We start from the raw sequence: 20,893 nt of genomic DNA on the forward strand, positions 1-20,893 counted from the left end.
TTACGTTCTGACGGCGATAAGCGATGAGAGAAAAACGCGCAAGGATGGACCTTGCCGTCAGAGAGAGAGCGCTGAGAAAGAATGGCTCCCACGCCCACCTCTGACGCGTCAACCTCAACAACAAACTGACTAGAGATGTCAGGTGTAACAAGAATAGGCGCGGATGTAAAACGATTCTTAAGAAGATCAAAAGCTCCCTGGGCGGAAACGGACCACTTAAAGCACGTCTTAACAGAAGTAAGGGCTGTGAGGGGAGCTGCCACCTGACCGAAATTACGGATGAAACGACGATAGAAATTAGCGAAGCCCAGAAAGCGCTGCAGCTCGACGCGTGACTTAGGAACGGGCCAATCAATGACAGCCTGGACCTTAGCGGGATCCATCTTAATGCCCTCAGCGGAAATAACGGAACCGAGAAAAGGGACAGAGGCGGCATGAAAAGTGCACTTCTCAGCCTTCACATAAAGACAGTTCTCCAAAAGGCGCTGGAGGACGCGCCGCACGTGCTGAACATGAATCGAGAGAGACGGTGAAAAAATCAGGATATCGTCCATGTAAACGAAAACAAAAATGTTCAGCATGTCTCTCAGGACGTCGTTAACTAGTGCCTGAAAGACAGCTGGAGCGTTAACGAGGCCGAAAGGAAGAACCCGGTATTCAAAGTGCCCTAACGGAGTGTTAAACGCCGTCTTCCACTCGTCCCCCTCCCTGATGCGCACGAGATGGTAGGCGTTACGAAGGTCCAATTTGGTGAAAAACCTGGCTCCCTGCAGGATCTCGAAGGCTGAAGACATAAGAGGAAGCGGATAACGATTCTTAACTGTTATGTCATTCAGCCCTCGATAATCCACGCATGGGCGCAGGGACCCGTCCTTCTTCTGAACAAAAAAACCCCGCTCCGGCGGGAGAGGAGGAGGAGACTATGGTACCGGCGTCGAGCGAAACCGACAAATAATCCTCGAGAGCCTTACGTTCGGGAGCCGACAGAGAGTATAATCTACCCGGGGGGAGTAGTTCCCGGAAGGAGATCAATACTACAGTCATACGACCGGTGTGGAGGGAGAGAAGTGGCCTTGGAACGACTGAACACCGTGCGCAGATCGTGATACTCCTCCGGCACCCCTGTCAAATCGCCAGGCTCCTCCTGTGAAGAAGAGACAGAGGAAACAGGAGGGATAGCAGACATTAAACAGGTCACATGACAAGAAACATTCCAGGATAGGATAGTATTACTAGACCAATTAATAGAAGGGTTATGGCGCACTAGCCAGGGATGACCCAAAACAACAGGTGTAAAAGGTGAACGAAAAATTAAAAAAGAAATGGTTTCGCTATGATTACCAGAGACAGTGAGGGTTAAAGGCAGCGTCTCACGCTGAATCTTGGGGAGAGAACTACCATCTAAAGCGAACAAGGCCGTGGGCTCCCTAACTGTCTGAGAGGAATGTCATGTTCCCGAGCCCAGGTCTCGTCCATAAAACAGCCCTCCGCCCCAGAGTCTATCAAGGCACTGCAGGAAGCAGATGAACCGGGCCAGCGGAGATGGACCGGAAAGGTAGTGCGTGATCCAGAAGGAGAGGCCTGAGTAGTTGCGCTCACCAGTAGCCCTCCTCTTACTGATGAGCTCTGGCCTTTACTGGACATGAGGTGACAAAATGACCAGCGGAGCCGCAGTAGAGACAGAGGCGATTGGTGATTCTCCGTTCCTTCTCCTTGGCCGAGATGCGGATACCCCCCAGCTGCATAGGCTCAGCATCCGAGCCGGCGGAGGAGGGTGGCAGTGATGCGGCAGGTGGCAGTGATGTGGAGAGGGGAGCAACGGAGAACGCGAGCTCCTTTCCACGAGCTCGGCGACGAAGATCAAACCGTCGCTCTATGCGAATAGCGAGAGCTATTAAGGAGTCCAGACTGGAAGGAACCTCCCGGGAGAGGATCTCATCCTTAACCTCGACGAGGAGACCCTCCAGAAAACGAGCGAGCAAAGCCGGCTCGTTCCAGTCACTAGAGGCGGCGAGAGTGCGAAACTCAATAGAATAATCCGTTATGGATCGATTCCCCTGACATAGGGAAGACAGGGCCCTGGAAGCCTCCTCCCCAAAAACAGAACGGTCAAAAACCCGTATCATCTCCTCCTTAAAGTCCTGATACTGGTTAATACACTCAGCCCTCGCCTCCCAGATTGCCGTGCCCCACTCACGCGCCCGTCCGGTAAGGAGAGAAATGACGTAGGCGATGCGGGCTGCGCTCCTGGAGTAAGTGTTGGGCTGGAGAGAGAACACCACATCACACTGAGTGAGGAATGAGCGGCACTCAGTGGGCTCCCCAGAGTAACACGGCGGGTTGTTGATCCTCTGGGCTCCGGAGACTCGGAAACCCTGGAAGTGGGCGGTGGATCGAGGTGGAGTTGGTGAACCTGTCTTGTGAGGTCGGAGACTTGGACGGCCAGGGTCTCAACGGCATGTCGAGCAGCAGACAATTCCTCCTCGTGTCTGCCTAGCATCGCTCCCTGGATCTCGACGGCGGAGTGAAAAGGGTCCGGAGCCGCTGGGTCCATTCTTGGTCTGATTCTTCTGTTATGTACTTGAGTGAAGACCCAAAAGCGGTTTTAACAGAAAACAGAGTTCTTTAATGAAAAACAGGAATGGCATAAATCCTCTTCCAACGTAGTCAATGGAACAAAAGAACGTAGTATAATGCAGGATGCACCTGCCAGGCAGACTCCGACAGGATAGGACAAGGTGGAAGCAAACGAGACGACAGCTTGCTTCTGGCATCAAAAACACAAACAAGAATCAGACACTGAAAGTAGCAGGAACAGAGAGAGAAATAGAGACCTAATCAGAGGGGGAAGAGAGAACAGGTGGGAAGGAGTGAATGAGCTAGTTAGGGGAGATGTAGAACAGCTGAAGAATGAGAGACAGAGAAGGTAACCTAAAAAGACCAGCAGAGAGAGACAGAGTGAAGAGAAAGGACAGGAACAGACATAACAAGACATGACAGCGGTATGTCGCCCAGCGGCTAAAGAGTTGGACATGTAGCCGAAAGGTCGCCAGTTCAAATCCCAGTCCGGGCGTTGTGAAAGGGGGGAAATTGATCTGGCAACTCGAAGGCTGCAGCGTTCATATTCTAACCCAAAATAACCCTACCGTTTGGCCCTTGAGCAAGGCCTGTAACCCCACACCATGCTCTCCATCCAGCTTGACCCTGTGCTCCTCTGTGTCTGAAGATTCCTTTCTGTTGTTCGCTGTAACTATGGACAATAAAGTTGTGTTGTATTTTACCCCTCTTCTCCAGTCACACAGACCATCCTGCTCTGTAGCTCAAACGGCCCTCTCTGTCTAATGAGGAGCTGTTCTTTAATCCTGCCAATGTGAATAGTGTCTTTGACCTGTGAATGGTAGATTCAGTTTGGTTGACCTGACCAGGTTGATGCATGCTCCAATGTCTCTCTTTTCTCCTTTTAATCTGTTCTATTTATTTTCTCCTTCACTTCATCCCCCCCTCTCCCTCTCCTCCCTGCATTGTGTGCTGCTGAGCTGAGTCCGTTGGCGTCAACATGAGTCTTTCATCAGCCCAGATGACATTAATCAAGTCATCACTCTGCAGTCTTCTGTCTCTCTCTTTCACTTCCTCATCTCTCTATTTTCCCTCTCTCTTATGCTCGCTTGCTTTTCCCCTTTCTATCCCTCTCTCCCTTTGACTCACTGTTTCATTCCCTTTCTCTCTTTCCTCCAACTCCCCTTCTCTCTCTCTCTCTCTCTCTCTCTCTCTCTCTCTCTCTCTCTCTCTCTCTCTCTCTCTCTCTCTCCCTGCGGTATTCAATTTAGGAGCTACACTTTGAACTGTGATATGCCCCTGAAAACACACAAACACAGTTGAGACACACACACACACACACACACACACACACACACACACACACACACACACACACACACACACACACACACACACACAGACACCCTTTTGAGCTAGTTTTAGCTTTACCTGTGAGTGCACTGCCTCTTTGACGTCATTGCAGAGATTGCTCAGTTGTCTGTGAGGAGAGAGTGAGAGCTGGCTTGAGCTTGTGTGAGACGCCTCGCCATGTCCTAGTATTAGCATCACAAAATAGGTTCTGCAGCCACTCCTCTCCCCTCTGAGAGATGGAGCCTAGCTATTTCCTCCAGCCGCTCCTCTCCCCCTCTGAGATATGTAGCCTAGCTATTTCCTCCAGCCACTCCTCTCCCCTCTGAGATATGTAGCCTAGCTATTTCCTCCAGCCGCTCCTCTCCCCCTCTGAGATATGTAGCCTAGCTATTTCCTCCAGCCGCTCCTCTCCCCCTCTGAGACATGTAGCCTAGCTATTTCCTCCAGCCACTCCTCTCCCTTGTGAGATATGTAGCCTAGCTATTTCCTCCAGCCACTCCTCTCCCCCTCTGAGATATGTAGCCTAGCTATTTCCTCCAGCCGCTCCTCTCCCCCTCTGAGATATGTAGCCTAGCTATTTCCTCCAGCCGCTCCTCTCCCCCTCTGAGATATGTAGCCTAGCTACTTCCTCCTGCCGCTCCTCTCCCCCTCTGAGATATGTAGCCTAGCTATTTCCTCCAGCCGCTCCTCTCCCCCTCTGAGATATGTAGCCTAGCTATTTCCTCCAGCCACTCCTCTCCCCCTCTGAGATATGTAGCCTAGCTATTTCCTCCAGCCGCTCCTCTCCCCCTCTGAGATATGTAGCCTAGCTATTTCCTCCAGCCACTCCTCTCCCCCTCTGAGATATGTAGCCTAGCTATTTCCTCCAGCCACTCCTCTCCCCTCTGAGATATGTAGCCTAGCTATTTCCTCCAGCCACTCCTCTCCCCTCTGAGATATGTAGCCTAGCTATTTCCTCCAGCCACTCCTCTCCCCCTCTGAGAGATGTAGCCTAGCTATTTCCTCCTGCCGCTCCTCTCCCCCTCTGAGAGATGTAGCCTAGCTATTTCCTCCAGCCGCTCCTCTCCCCCTCAGAGATGTAGCCTAGCTATTTCCGGGGCGGCAGGGTAGCCTAGTAGTTAGAGCGTTGGACTAGTAACTGGAAGGTTGCAAGTTCAAATCCCAGAGCTGACAAGGTACATATCTGTCGTTCTGCCCCTGTTCCTAGGCTGTCATTGAAAATAAGAATTTGTTCATAACTGACTTGCCTAGTAAAATAAAGCTTAAATAAATAAATGTAGCCTAGCTATTTCCTCCAGCCACTCCTCTACCCCTCAGAGATGTAGCCTAGCTATTTCCTCCTGTGATGGCCCTAACTGCAGATGTAGCCCCTGTGTATTGTAGCATATAGGCACCACTGGCTGATCCAATTTGAGATTGACTGACTGGGAGGAAATAGGCTCCATCTGGCCACCTGCTTTTCCTTTAGATGGAGACGCTGATACGTCACACAGCGCGCTTTGAAGACCGCTGCAGCTTTGTTCTTGTGTCCAAGGGTGGAAGCAGTAATGTAGAGTTACAGTAGATAGACATGCGTCTATGGCTGTCACGCTTGGAGTGGACATGAGGCAGGACCCTAAAGGCGTCCACATGCTTCAGTTCAGCTGGCGGCTAGCCGAGGTCAGCTAGGCGAACCGAACGAGTGTGATCGCATACTCCCTTATCCCTTAAAAGACCTTCGCTTGAAAAACTAGAAAAAAAGAGGCAATAGTACTGTTTGTCCCTGTACTGTAGCCAGTATATACTTCCTCAAAATAGTCCGAATTAATCTAAGATCAATTTTGCCATTTTTGCAGAGGAGATCTTCTTTTTCTCGTTCTTTTTTTTTTTTTTTTTTTACAATTTTCCAACTAACTAAGATGTTTGGTGCAGTATTTCTCAATGAAAAAATTGGGTTGAAAACGAGTCGTCTCTTATTGAATGACAACAGACTTTATTGAAGAATCCCTACCGTTGACCAATCACGGATGAAGGGGCATATATAGAAAACATTTTGTGTGCCCGAACAGCTGGGGGAAAAAACCTTACCGAAGTCCAAAACTAACTGTTTCAGCTGGGAAGCATGCCGACGCCTTAATAAAGGCAATTAGTCCCAGTGTCTTCACTGTCTCCACATTACATGGGCAGAATGGCAGTACAGTGAGTGCACCAATGCCTCTTATGGAATACAGCTTGTAGTATACTATACTCCTTTGCATTCGTGTTGGACAACATTGATTCTTTCTTTCTTCCGATGTCCCCCTCTTCTATTTGCTGGAATCCAATAATTTTCCATTTGACTCCTTCTCTTTCCTTCTCCATCAATATCTCACCTTTTGTTTCACCCCCATTTTTCTCTCAGGCTCTCTTCCCCCAGCAACTGTAGTGTAGATTTAGTCAGACCTTCATTTGTTCACCTTATATGAACCTCACCTCATCATGTTCTCATCTCAACCACAGCTCTCTCTTTCTGCTCTCTCTCCATATCTAGCTCCCTCTCCTCTTCTCTCCCTCTCTCCCCCTGTTCCTTTTCTCTCTATCAATCTCTAGCTCCCTCTACTCTCTTTCTCTCTCATCCCGCTCTCTCTATTTTCTTTCTCTACCTCCCTTCATCTCCTCTCTTCTCCCCCTCTTTCCTCTCTGTGCTGACTGTGATGGCAGCATAGCGGTGTGACTGGGTCTGAATTCTCAGTGAGGTAGTGCTGCAGTGAAGGCAGCAGTCTGAGATTAGGGACATTTCCATAACAAACCCCTCACAGATTGGTTCTGGGCCTCCTCACATAGGGTCCTGGCAGCACTACAGTATTTTTGGAGCAGATTGACGTTTACTGGGATGAATCTTGTCCTGGAGGCAGAGCTCAGCGATTTCCACTAGATGGGCCAGTGGCAATTTGACTATATCGTCAAAATCCATGAAAACAAAAATGAGCTTTTTGTACTTAATTTATGTTTAGGGTTAGACATAAGGTTAGCAGTGGGGTTAGGGTTAGGTTTAAAATGTTAGGACTTGTGTGACTATGCCAGCTAGTGAATACCCTGCAGAGCTACCTCCAGGTCATGAGTCAACCCAATAAATGCCAACCTGCATTCTCTTCAGGCATAGCCAGGCCAGCATCAGTCTGTACCAGAGGTCCCGGGGCATAAGGGCTGAGGGCCAGACCCAGATGCAGACACGGGAGGCAGATGGTTTGAGTATTTGATATTTATTAGTTCCAAAAAGGGTAGGCAAGAGAATGGTCGTGGACAGGCAAAAGGTCAAAACCAGATAAGAGTCCAGGAGGTACAGAGTGGCAGGCAGGCTCGAGGTCAGGGCAGGCAGACTGACCAGGCAGGTGGGTAGGCAGACTGGTCAGGCAGGTGGGTACAGAGTCAAAAAAACAGGCAAGAGTCAAAACCGGGAGGACTAGCAAAAGTGAGAATAGCAAAGCAGGAGCACGGGGAAAAAACGCTGGTTGACTTGAAACAGACAATATGAACTGGCACAGAGAGACAGGAAACACAGGGATAAATACACTGGGGAAAATAAGCGACACCTGGAGGTGACATTCACAAGGACAGGTGAAACAGATCAGGGCGTGACACTGGTGTATCAGTCTGGGTCTTAATGAAGAATACATCCCTGTGTTTATTGATGACTGTCTGTGAGAAGATAGGATGGCTCTCTCTGTCATTCACCACATCACCTCCTCATTGTTTTAGAGGAAAAAGGGGGAGGCTTGCAAGCTGAAGAACAACAGTGAAGCACGGGGGTGGTAGCATCATGTTGTGTGGGTGTTTTGCTGCAAGAGGGACTGGTGCAGTTCACAAAATAGATGGCATTAATGAGGTAGGAAAATGATGTAGATATATTGAAGAAACATCTCAAGACATCAGTCAGGAAGTTAAGGCTTTGTCGTAAATGGGTCTTCCAAATGGACAATGACCCCAAGCATACTTCCAAAGATGAGGCAAAATGGCTTAAGGACAACAAAGTCAAGGTATTGGAGTGGCCATCACAAAGCCCTGATCTCAATCCTATAGAAAATTTGTGGGCAGAACTGAAAAAGTGTTTGCAAGCAAGGAGGCCTACAAACCAGACTCAGTTACACCAGCTCTGTCAGGAGGAATGGGCCAAAATTCACCCAACTTATTGTGGGGAGCTTGTGGAAGGCTACCCGAAATGTTGAACACAAGTTAAACAATTTAAAGGCAATGCTACCAAATACTAATTGAGTGTATGTAGACTTCTGACCAACTGGGAATGTGATATAATAAATAAAAGCAGAAATAAATAGTTCTCTCTACTATTATTCTGACATTTCACATTCTTAAAATGAAGTGGTGATCCTAACTGACATAAGACAGGGAATTTTACTAGGATTAAATGTCAGGAATTGTGAAAAACTGAGTTTAAATGTATTTGGTTAAGGTGTATGTAAACTCCCGTCTTCAACTGTGTGTGAGAATGCTGTTCATTGACTAATGCTAAGCATTCAACACCATTGTGCCCACAAAGCTCATCACTAAGCTAAGGACCCTGGGTCTGAACACCTCCTTCTGCGACTGGATCCTGGATTTCCTGACGGGTTGTCCCTCAGGTGGTAAAGGTAGGTAACAACATGTCTGCCACGCTGATCCTCAACACTGGGGCCCCTCAGGGGTGCGTGCTTAGTCCCCTACTGTACTCCCTGTTCATTCACCCACGACTGCATGGCCAGGCACGACTCCAACACCATCATTAAGTTTTCTGACGACAATGGTAGGCCTGATCACCGACAACGATGAGACAGCCTATAGGAAGGAGGTCAGAGACTGCCAGGACAACAACCTTTCCCTCAACGTGAACAAGACAAAGGAGATGATTGTGGACTACAGGAAAAGGCGGGCCGAACAGGCCCCCATTAACATCGACAGGGCTGTAGTGGAGCAGGTCGAGAGTTTCACTTTCTATGGTGTTCACATCACCAACAAACTATCATGGTCCAAACTCACCAAAACAGTCATGATGAAGGCACAACAACACCTTTTCCCCCTAAGGAGACTGAAAAGATTTGGCATGGGTCCCCACATCCTCAAAGTTATACAGCTGCTACATGAAGAGCACTGGTTGTATCATCGCCTGGTATGGCAACTGCTCGGCATTGGACCGTAAGTTGCTACAGAGGGTAGTGCGTACGGCCGAGTACATCACCGGGGCCAAGCATCCTGCCATCCAGGACCTATATACTAGGTGGTGTCAGAGGAAGGCCCCAAAAAAATGTTGAAGACTCCAGTCACCCTAGTGATAGACTGTTGTCTCTGCTGGAGCCCAAGTCTAGGTTCAAAAGGCTCCTGAACAGCGTCTACCCACAAGCCATAAGACATAGCAATTAATCAAATGGCCCCCCGGACTATTTACATTGGTTGTGTGTTTCAATTAATTCTAAGCTGTTCTGTATGTACTTGTGTACTTGAAAATGTGTGGTTGCGTGCAGTTCATGCACATGTAATGTACATCTGTACATTCCATGTGCATGCACTGCACGCAACCACATAATGTCAAAGTTGAAACACTCATCTTGAACTTAGAAACAGCTCTGTCTGTGTTGTCCAGAGACTCCTTTGACAACAGGCAGTTCCCAGCAGAGTCTGGGTACAAAGGTCTCTCTCTGGGCTGCTGTTCCACTGAACACTCGATTTTCCATTTCCTCCATTAACGTTTTGTCTGTCAATAACTGGTTAGAAGACTGGGTGGGCCTTCTATTGTGACTCTCCTTTATCTAATCAAGGGTTTCCCACAGGCAGGCAGGCCGTTGTGGCCGGAGTGATGATGGCTTTGTGTGGCCAAAGATAAGTAGCTTCATGGATGGACTGGGCTTTGTTTGCAATAGAAAACCGTGGCGAGTGGGAGGCTTTATTGGTTTAAACTGACAGTTTGGTTTCAACTTACCTTATATACAGTTGAGTCCTGATAAGTACACATCGGATAAGTGAACATACGTCAGTTTAAGTGCAGTTCTGTTGATCAATCCCGTGTCTCTTGCTTCAGATATCAGGAGTGGCCTGTAATTCCATTGACTCTGCTGTTACTGTCTCTCTCATCTAACTCTGGTCCCGTTTCTACTCTATTGCCATGTGGAGAAGGGGCTGTTAAACTGCTCCACTTATGCAGACAGTCTGTCTTTGTGTGTGTTTTATCAAGGACCTTGTAGTGGTGTGTGAAATCAGCCCCAGCCTCTGTCTTAGCCAGCGCAATTAGTCTAAGCGACGTCGTCTTGGTCTGGCTGTGTTGAAGCCCTTACACTCTTTTATTTTCAGCTCAACGACACAAACGGGTCATTGTGAATTAGGTGGGTTTATGAAATGGTGTTCCCCCTGGTCGCCCACCCACTGGTTTGTGACAGGCTGAGATGGGTTGTTTATCGACACCAAGGAAAACCATGTGTGTGTGTGTGTGTGTGTGTGTGTGTGTGTGTGTGTGTGTGTGTGTGTGTGTGTGTGTGTGTGTGTGTGTGTGTGTGTGTGTGTGTGTGCCGCACACACGCACGCAGAGGCTGATTTTCCATTAAGGAAGGACAACATGATAAAATATTACATTGGTACTGCAGGATCGTTCTGTCAATACACCCGAATAGATAGAGGAGAGGTAATGTGTTAGCTGTATTCCATAGAGGTAATGTGTTAGCTGTATTCCATGGAGGTAATGTGTTAGCTGTATTCCATAGAGATAATGTGTTAGCTGTATTTCATAGAGGTAATGTGTTAGCTGTATTCCATGGAGGTAATGTGTTAGCTGTATTCCATAGAGGTAATGTGTTAGCTGTATTCCATAGAGGTAATGTGTTAGCTGTATTCCATAGAGGTAATGTGTTAGCTGTATTCCATAGAGGTAATGTGTTAGCTGTATTCCATGGAGGTAATGTGTTAGCTGTATTCCATAGAGGTCATGTGTTAGCTGTATTGCATGGAGGTAATGTGTTAGCTGTATTGCATGGAGGTAATGTGTTATTTGTATTGCATGGAGGTAATGTGTTAGCTGTATTCCATGGAGGTAATGTGTTAGCTGTATTCCATAGAGGTAATGTGTTAGCTGTATTCCATAGAGGTAATGTGTTAGCTGTATTCCATAGAGGTAATGTGTTAGCTGTATTCCATGGAGGTAATGTGTTAGCTGTATTCCATAGAGGTAATGTGTTAGCTGTATTCCATGGAGGTAATGTGTTAGCTGTATTCCATGGAGGTAATGTGTTAGCTGTATTCCATGGAGGTAAAGTGTTAGCTGTATTCCATGGAGGTAAAGTGTTAGCTGTATTCCATGGAGGTAAAGTGTTAGCTGTATTCCATGGAGGTAAAGTGTTAGCTGTATTCCATGGAGGTAATGTGTTAGCTGTATTCCATAGAGGTAATGTGTTAGCTGTATTCCATAGAGGTAATGTGTTAGCTGTATTCCATGGAGGGAATGTGTTAGCTGTATTCCATGGAGGTAATGTGTTAGCTGTATTCCATGAAGGTAATGTATTAGCTGTAATCTATGGCATCTCTGTTGTTTACCCTGGACAAATAGCTGTGCTTCACCACCGGGTAGCTCAACTTCTAAGACGAGGAGGAGGAGGCAGACTGGTCAGTGGAAGATGTGATATGAACACAAAGCACCCCTGTAAAATAAGTCAGCATTAGACCCATGTATTAATCATCATCATTTCATCCTTTGATACAAGTAGTGTTTACTACAGTAGAATAAGCAATGAGGATGCGGAAATGAATTCTAATATGATTATTATATGACTATGAGTGGTTATACTAGTATTTTATCAATCTTTTTAGAATATTAAATTAATTGGTATATGTTTCATTAGCCTCACCAACGCTGCCTGATCCCGCAAGCTTGCATGATTGTTGCTGCACGTCATTGGCGGTCGTTGCCATTTAAGATGAGGGAGGATGATAATTTTCTTAATGAACATGGCCTTATTTCTATTACAGCGTATTGGATGACTGTCATTCAAATTCCATTCACCCAGTTCAATGTAACAGTGATAGGTTTAGGCTAATACATGATACACACATTTACCCTGTACCCATCATGAGGTTGCTACAACCTAGCCTATGAATGAGAGTTTCCAACGTAGGTGCACAGTTCGAGGGAATTTTGAATAATCCCGGTGACAGACAGTGACACATTCAATACCGCCTTGCACACTCTTGCCTGCATTTCTCTGTACAAGGGTGCAATCATTAGTCCAACAGTTGCAAACAAGCATTTCTATTGGACAATATCAGGTATGTTTATCCCCATGTTTTTCAACAGAATCGGCGCAATGAATACACCCCATGTCATACGCAAACACAGTTCACTTACATAGCAGCCACATAAAAACAACTTGTTGTGTGTATATAGTAGAGGTCGACCGATTAATCGGAATGAACAATTAATTAGGGCCGATTTCAAGTTTTCATAACAATTGGGCGCCGATTTTGCAGATTTTGTTATTTCTTTAGCACCTTTATTTAACTAGGCAAGTCAGTTAAGAACACATTCTTATTTTCAATGACGGCCTAGGAACAAGGCAGAACGACAGATTTTTACCTTGTCAGCTCGGGGGATCCAATCTTGCAATCTTACAGTTAACTTGTCGAACGCTCTAACCACCTGATTACATTGCACTCCAATAGGAGCCTGCCTGTTACGCGAATGCGGTAAGCCAAGGTAAGTTGCTAGCTAGCATTAAACGTATCTTATAAAAAACAATCAATCAACGACTGTCATTGCTCCAATGTGTACTTAACCATAAACATTAATGCCTTTCTTAAAATCAAAACACAAGTATATATTTTTAAACCTGCATATTTAGCTAAAAGAAATCCAGGTTAGCAGGCAATATTAACCAGGTGAAATTGTGTCACTTCTCTAGCGTTCATTGCAGTCAGGGTCTCTGCAACAGTTTGGGCCGCCTGGCTCTTTGCCAACTAATTTGCCAGAATTTTACGTAATTATGACATAACATTGAAGGTTGTACAATGTAACAGGAATATTTAGACTCATGGATGCCACCCGTTAGATAAAATACAGAACCGAATATTCATTTTTTTATTGTTCATGTCTTCCATAGAGAATGTCTTGATCTACTTCAAATAAGGTCTGTGTTTCGTGCTTAAACCGCCTCTGCGTTTTGATACCCGTGTAAATCTCACTAGGATAAGGTAACGTTTGTCAACACATTTTCATAAATCCACTCTACAAAAAAAATGATCTTCGCTTATATTTAGCCAATATTGATCAGAGTTACCTTATCCTATGGATATCTACACAGTTATAAAATTGGCAAGGCGGTGTAAGCCTACACGAGACACAGACCTTATGTTAAGTGAATCTAAAAATATCCTATGGAATAAATGAATGAAGGAACTGCTTTTCAGGTTTTGCTAGAAGGTGTCATGGGAATTATGACTCGCACTTTGGTAGTCAATTCTTACCATGCCAATTATTAAAATAGAATTTCCTGCATATAGAAATGACAGTTTTTGTTTTCAACATTCATCACAGGTAACTTAAACTCTATTTTTATTCAAATAGTTGAGAGTATTTGTCTCCTAAGCAGTCTCTTCAGAGCTGTGTGTGTGTTTTACAGATGGCAGAGAAAAGCAGAGCACCAGTGTGGGACTGTTACATGGAATTGGCACCAGGGAAAGCAAGGTGTCTTATTTGTCATAAAGATGTAAACATGGGGTCAGCAACGGCTAAATCAAAAAATACCACCAACATGTGGAACACCCATCCAAAAGCCCTTAATATGTATTATATTAAGTTCAAATAAAGTCTTCATTGTTCATTCAGTATTGTTGCAATTGTCATTATTACAAAAATGTGTGTGTGTGTGTATATATTTATATTTATCGGACGATTAATCGGATCAGCTTTTTTTGTCCTCAAATAATCGGTATCGGCGTTGAAAAATCATAATCGGTCGACCTCTAGTATATAGTTCCTTCAAGCATCTATCAATATACTCTACTCATCTCACCTTTTCCATCGATTGTGGACTTCAGTGCACAACACATCAGCTGTCTGTGACCAGGCAAAAACACTTTTCCAAGCCAAGCCAAACCTTCGTATCATGACCGCTAACCACTACACGTTGTCACGTCATAGTCAACCAGAACTACTAGAACTAATAAATCTGCTACAATCATGCAGTACAGTGTACAGTCAGAAAGCAGTTTAGCAGGCCCCAGTGGCAATAAATTAATAAAACCAATAAAACCTTGACTTGGAAGGGTTCCAGTGTTGGAACCAAAATCTACCCCACCATGACCTGATGGCTCTGTGGATGACACAGTGTCACTGCTGTCACAACCCCTGCCTGGCCCTGGCCATTAAAACTGCAGTGACTCCCTGCTGTCACCTTGAATCAAGGGCACAACTGGTTGCCGTGGTTCCCCCCAGCTAGCTAACATAGCATCCCTCTCTGTTTGAGCTGGGTGTTTGAGTAGGCTAAACCCTCTCTCTCTCTCTCCTTAATTTTGGAATAAATTAATTTGTTAAAAACAGATCAACTATTGTCTTTCTCTCTCTTTTAGTCAACTACTCACCACATTTTATGCACTGCAGTGCTAGCTCGCTGTAGCTTATGCTTTCAGTACTAGGTTAATTCTCTGATCCTTTGATTGGGTGGACAACATGTCAGTTCATGCTGCAAGATCCCTGATAGGTTGGAGGACGTCCTCCGGAAGTTGTCATAATTACTGTGTAAGTCTATATAGGTGAAGAACCATGAGCATTGAAGTCAATGTACCCAGAGGAAGAAGGAAGCTAGCTGTCCTCCAGCTACACCATGGTGCTACCCTACAGAGTGCTGCTGAGACTACTGCAGATCTTCATTGCAACAGTTTATTTTCATCAATTATTTGGTGACGTGAATATATTTATTATAAAAAGGACAACTTTTTTAAAAAATTGTTCACTATTTTTATGAAGTTCACTAAGGAGGATGGTCCTCCCCTTCCTCCTCTGAGGAGCCTCCACTGCTGCACATGTAGCGCAGCGGGAATCAGCCTGGTATTTATGAAGCTAATATTCCATATTCATACTGCAGAATATTGTTTGAATCCTTCCCCAGAGCCAATGTGTCTGAGTGTGTCTCTTGATTTTAGGGAGCATGGTGTGGAATGCAAATCAATGTTTGATATTGTGTGTGTGTGCTGGGGGCAGTGATGTCATAACTGGAAGAGGGAGCAAGGGGAGGGGAGGGGAGGCTAGTGGTCTGATTCGTCTCGGAGTCTCGACTTCTCCAGTCAGCCCGCTCTGACTAACAACCAGCCTGCCTCACAGCTAGAGATTATTACAGAGTGGGCTCTTCAGAGCACAATACAACACACACTCCTCCTCACACACACATACACACCAGCGTGAACACACACACAGAAACACACAGCCAGGTGCTTCGGACCGAGACGTAGATTCTAGCAGTTATTTGTCTGTTTGAGCGGTACAGAGAGGAGCAAAGTGGAAATGCCTTCCCGAAACCTGGACTGTGATATCTTTGTCCTCATTGCCTGTGTGGTGGACGTTGAGGTGTTCACCAGTCAGGAGGTCAAGGTAGGACAAGATACACACACACAGTCCTAGAAGGCAGCACAGAATACACTTCACACACATTTTAGAATACAGGACTAGAATGTGTGTTCTGTGGGTCTGTCTATGCTGCTCAAACAACTCTGTACAACTGAATTTTGTGCTTTCAGTCTGCAATTACTGTAAGACTATTCTGAGGGTGTGTCTGACAGTGTTGTACAGTGACCGTTGTTTTGTCCCATCGTCAGCCGACCGGAAGTGACACCATGTCAATGTGAACACTGTCTCTGCTGTGAGTCCAGCTGGACCAGATGAGCTGATGGATAAATGGCTGTGTTCTGTTTGAAGTGGGATTAGAGAGACATGAGGTTAGCTCGTCACCTGTCAGTCACTCCACAGATGCCATTCTATTTATTTTAATGAACCTTTATTTAACTAGGCAAGTCAGTTAAGAACAAATTCTTATCTGCAATGATGGCCTAGGAACGGTGGGTTAACTGCCTTGTTCAGGGGCAGAACAAACAAACAAATCCCCGACCTTGTCAGATGGGGGATTTGATCTAGCAACCTTTCGGTTACTGGCTCAATGCTCTAACCACTAGGCTACCTGCTGCCAATGCGCATGCCTAGTGTAGTTAACAAGGTGTACAGGTTAGTACAGGTTAGCTGCCCAGCTATCCTGTACTGTCTGTTTCTGATTGTATTACTGTCTGTACATGCGCAACAAACCTTTGATGTATTGATTTTAACACTGAAGTATTATTTGAATGCACTGTATGCAGTTGGTGTTCATTTTACATCAAACATGTCAGAGCCTTTTTACCATTACTTTGATTTGTGTTGGAACAAGTTTAATTTTTAGGGTGAAGTGTGTTGAATTGCACAGCAAGATGCTGCAGCTTTGTTCTACTTTTGGCACTCTCAAATGTTCATAATTTACTTGCGTAAGACACACACACACACACACACACACACCCACACACACTCATGCACACACTACTGTGCATCCATCCATAATAGTCAGTGATTAGGAAAGGAGGCTCTGTCTGAGTGATCATTACTCCTCCAATCACATTGGACCCACAAGTTTTGTTTAATGAATCACTGTCTGCTGCTCGGCTGCTCTGGTCTGGTTGCTCTCCCAACCACCATCTTCAACTGGGTTAATCATCTAAAATATAGAAGATTCTGGAATCTAGACTATCCTCTGATAGAAGATGAGGCAGAGAGACTGAAGAGATGAAGTTATGATTGGAGTGATGTGAAGATTTTTTTGATGGAGTCAAGGAGGCCCATTATCAGCAACCATCACTCCTGTCTTCTAATGGCACAGGTTTATCATTTTTAAAGGCTAATGGATCATTAGAAAACCCATTTGCAATTATGTTAGCACAGCTGAAAACTGTTGTGCTCATTAAAGAAGCAATACAACTGGCCTTCTTTAGACGAGTTGAGTAACTGGAGCATCAGCATTTGTGGGTTCAATTGACAGGCTCCAAATGGCCAAAAACAAAGAACTTTCTTCTGAAACTCATCAGTCTATTCTTGTTCTGAGAAATGAAGGCTATTCACTTGTATCACTTGCTGCTGAGAATATCACTGACACGGATGTGTTATTTTACATGTTGCCAGGCTTCGATATCCCTTCTGCCACAGATACTTATGAATATGGAATGAATATGAAGTGAATATGGAGTGAATATGGAGTGAATATGAAATGAATATGGAGTGAATATGGAGTGAATATGAAGTGAATATGGAGTGAATATGGAGTGAATATGAAGTGTTGAAGCCGTTCAGTCGTGGGTTCTTAATGTTCACACGAGCACGTCTACAGCCTGACGTGACTGGTGAACGGTGTTGTTGACCATGACATGGCACCATGACCTCTCTCTCCCCCTTCTCTTCCTCCTTTTTGTCCCCCTCCCCCCTTGCTTCCTTCCTGCTCTCTTTCTCTCATTCTCTCTCCCTCTTTCTCCCTCCCTCTTCCACCCCGTTTCTCTCTCCCCCCACAGTCTGCCTGTGTCCATGCTTTCCATTGAGCTGTGTCCTATATAGTCAAAAGAGGGGTTAGAGGTTGAGGCAGGCTGTAATACCATTTAATGACAGGAGGAGTAGCTGGTCACAGAGACATGTCATCTCTCTCTTCAGCCCTACAGTAAGAAACTCACCAGTCACCAGAGTCAGGACCAGGGTCAGTGTCATTCCTGTACCAGTCGTGAACTTGAACCCTGACTTGTGACCTATCAGCCTCCTAAATTTTGAAAAACTGAGCAATTATGAAGGTCTCTATGAAGGTTACAGTTACTGTAGTAGGCTGTGTTAATAATTAGTTGTTTTGACACTGTACTCCTTGAAGAAGTGAACTTGGTTCTGAACTGTATATATATATATATATATATATATATATATATATATATATATATATATATATTTAGATTAGATTGACGTTTATGGGTGCGTTGTTTGGGATACTCTGCTGTGGGTGATTGAGCACAGAAACACTATATTCCCAACACTAAACACTATGATTACTGAAGTAATTGCTGTGTACGGACTATGGAAACATGACGGTGAAAGAGGTCATGGCAGTGGTTTGGGTTAAGGATGGGGTAGGTTCAGGTTGGAGTGTAGTTCAGGGTCAGTGAGAGGGTAAAACTGTCTCTCAGCTGTATTTACAAGGAGGCATTTTCACAACATGGTTGTTAACATGAGGAAGTCACCATTTCTGTTAGTTATACAACTATTACTATGATCCCAAGAGGTCCATTCATCATAATTCCTATTCAGCCAGTGTATGAAGAATCATTTTGATTTCAAGCATTCACATCTGTCAAGCTCTTTTTGAATATACTGTAGTTTTGTTCTTTCTGATCTACCACCATGATAGATAAAGGAACTGTGATGCCAGCATTTGTTCATATTGCATCTCTTTAGTGTCCCATTGTGTGAATTTTACACTCTATAACTGGATTCTCTGTTTAGTTGGGTGTTTATTAAAAGGTAAGGAGAAAGAGAACAGAGAAAGAGGGGCTCAATTAGAGAAGTTAGGAATGCTACTATGAACAGGCTTAACCTGGCACAGACATTAGATATTCTATCTCGTTGTACTGAGCAGTGGTTAGATAAAACCTCCATTTCCATAAAGTCTCACCAATCACAATGTGCTGTAATAAGAATTCATTAACCTTTGAGAAATCTATCCATGCCAGTTCTAATGGGTGACTTGTTCAATTTCTCCTCTAAGATGGAAAATCACATTGCAGTAAAATGACTGGATGGATGGATAGGGGATGTTATTAACAATCCTTCCTCCCCCACAAGCTTGCTATGTGAAATTTCCTGCCCTGGTTAAAACATGACCATTCCTTACATGAGGTTACAGAACGCAGGAGCTATTTTTGGCTGTAGGTCAAGGTTCAACATGAAAAAGAGCAATCTGGGAGTCTAGAGTCTGGATGTGTTTAAGATGAATTATAGTTCCTTCCCCTAAAAGGAAGAGAGAACAGAAAAACCCTGTATTCTGGCCTCTGTTTCTTTAGTCTCTGCCTGATTCATCTCATAGTCTGTCTGTATGTGATTAAAGCCAAAGCCTGTGTTGTTAAAGTTGACATTCATCTGTGAATGAGTCTAAAGGTGAGCCTAGTTTCATGTTGAGTTGTTCGCCTCTCCTCTGCTGCCCCTGTTAAGAAGGGATTGATGAGGTTAATGCCAGTAAGTGAACAGTAAACATGCCTGTTTGGCTCTGGTAGCTTACCACTGTAATTACCTAAATATCCACACGCATACCACATCGCCTTCAAAGGCGGCTGTGGAAAAAACACAACACCTTGGATCACTTTTGTTCCTTCCTCTAACACAGCCCCATTTAACTTGTAATTTTATTCCAGTGGAGAGCTGTTGTGTTCCTATTGGAGAGAGTGCTTCTCATACTGATGAGGAGTGGTCTGTCCTGTCGTCCAGTGCTCCTGGTTTGCTGTAGATATATCTGTGTGTTGCTCAAGGAGAGGTGTTAACAGAAAGGTTAAGTTGAGTGGCACTTCCCTCTGTCACTCACTTAGCCCAGGGATATTCAACCGGAGTTCCGTGGGGGTACTGCAGGGCGTCCGGCAAAGACAATATAATAAAAATACAAAATATATAAAAAACAATAGCTTTAAAAAAAAATAATAATTGTCACTAGCAACAACATAATAAACACATTTTTTATTACATACCAGCAGTAAAAAAGAGGAGAATATACTGTATCTTTCCAATGATGTCAACTTCTCAACTCCTAATGTTGAGCAAATTACACTCATTGGAGCCAATTACATTCACTAGAGTATCTGACATAGGCTTTGAAAAAGCAGCTGTGAATATCCTACCAGTGCAGTAAGTGATGCTGGCTGTTGGTAAGCTTTCTTGACTTGCACATTCATTTTTGCCAACACATGGCTAACCTTTGTTTTAACGAACTAAACCGGGGCTCTTAGCGAAAATGTCTTTGGAGTTACCGTTCTAGCTAATAGGCTGTTAGTTTCCATTTCCTCTTCCAATTGTAATGTGGAGAGGCCAAAATAATGAATACGGATCTACCAAATCTATTAATTTTTTGATATACCTGATGATATCATTCACCTGATCACAAGTTTATTTATTTTTTTCGCTAATGTATGATGGGGTCCCTGGGTCTCCGGTTCGTCTTGGCAAGAAAAGTTTGAGGACCTCTGAACGTAACACTCAGTGGTAATGTCATGCTTTACTGGGCTTTACCTGTATGTGTCAGAAAGAGCTGGATGTTTAGAAACCAGGGCTGCTGCTTGGCCTTTCCCCAGGCTTCCTACACAACACATTATGTTCTCTCCATATCTCTGTTTTTTGCCGACTAACATTTGATTTTGAGCAAGCCTTTGCATCACCCCTTCCTCCCCCAAACTCTCAAATGTGAGGCTGTCAACACAAGTACCCCAAATAGCCACTTAGCTCCACCAGTTATCATTGGTGGTGTTTTGGAAATATGCAGAGTACTGCTAATTTTCTCTGAATAAAAGTTAGGATTAATTATAACACTGTTAGTTAGCAGACACAATAATGCTAGACACCAATGTTCTTTGGCCAACCCACATCTCTCTCCCATTGACTGTCCGTGATAGCTGTAGCAGCACGGAACCAGCATCCCCTCTCCTTTCACCCTCTTGTTTGCTTTTACTCTCATCCGGAGCCCTTTGCTTCATTAGGATATTTATTTCCATAATTGGAGCACATAAACTGTGGAACGCAGTTTAATAGATTTGAGAATGGGCCCCTCCATCTTGACATTTAGTTTTAACTGCATGACTACTACAAACACCAGATGGCAGTTATGAGGATGTTCACTGTTCACCTTTATAGCTCTCTATTATCTAAGGGCACTTAGAGCCATCAGACGCCCGCACGAACAGACTGGACTGTGCT

At 44.7% G+C, this 20,893-nt stretch overlaps 1 protein-coding gene across 4 annotated transcripts in view; it reads left to right on the top strand.

Annotated features, from left to right (window-relative positions):
* LOC135505932 (calcipressin-2-like) overlaps positions 1-20,893 on the top strand; it is a 125,749-nt gene that overhangs the window by 39,346 nt on the left and 65,510 nt on the right. The window contains exon 1 of one of the 4 annotated variants that reach the window (XM_064925189.1): positions 15,165-15,481. The exons of the other annotated variants lie outside the window; for them this stretch is intronic. Within the exon in view, the coding sequence (XP_064781261.1) occupies positions 15,395-15,481 (87 nt within the window). The 5' untranslated portion in view covers positions 15,165-15,394. Of the gene's footprint in view, positions 1-15,164; positions 15,482-20,893 lie in introns of those variants that run through there. 4 annotated transcript variants of the gene reach the window in all.

The sequence above is a fragment of the Oncorhynchus masou genome, chromosome 19 (genome assembly GCF_036934945.1).
Source record: "Oncorhynchus masou masou isolate Uvic2021 chromosome 19, UVic_Omas_1.1, whole genome shotgun sequence".
NCBI classification, from domain to species: Eukaryota; Metazoa; Chordata; class Actinopteri; order Salmoniformes; family Salmonidae; genus Oncorhynchus; species Oncorhynchus masou.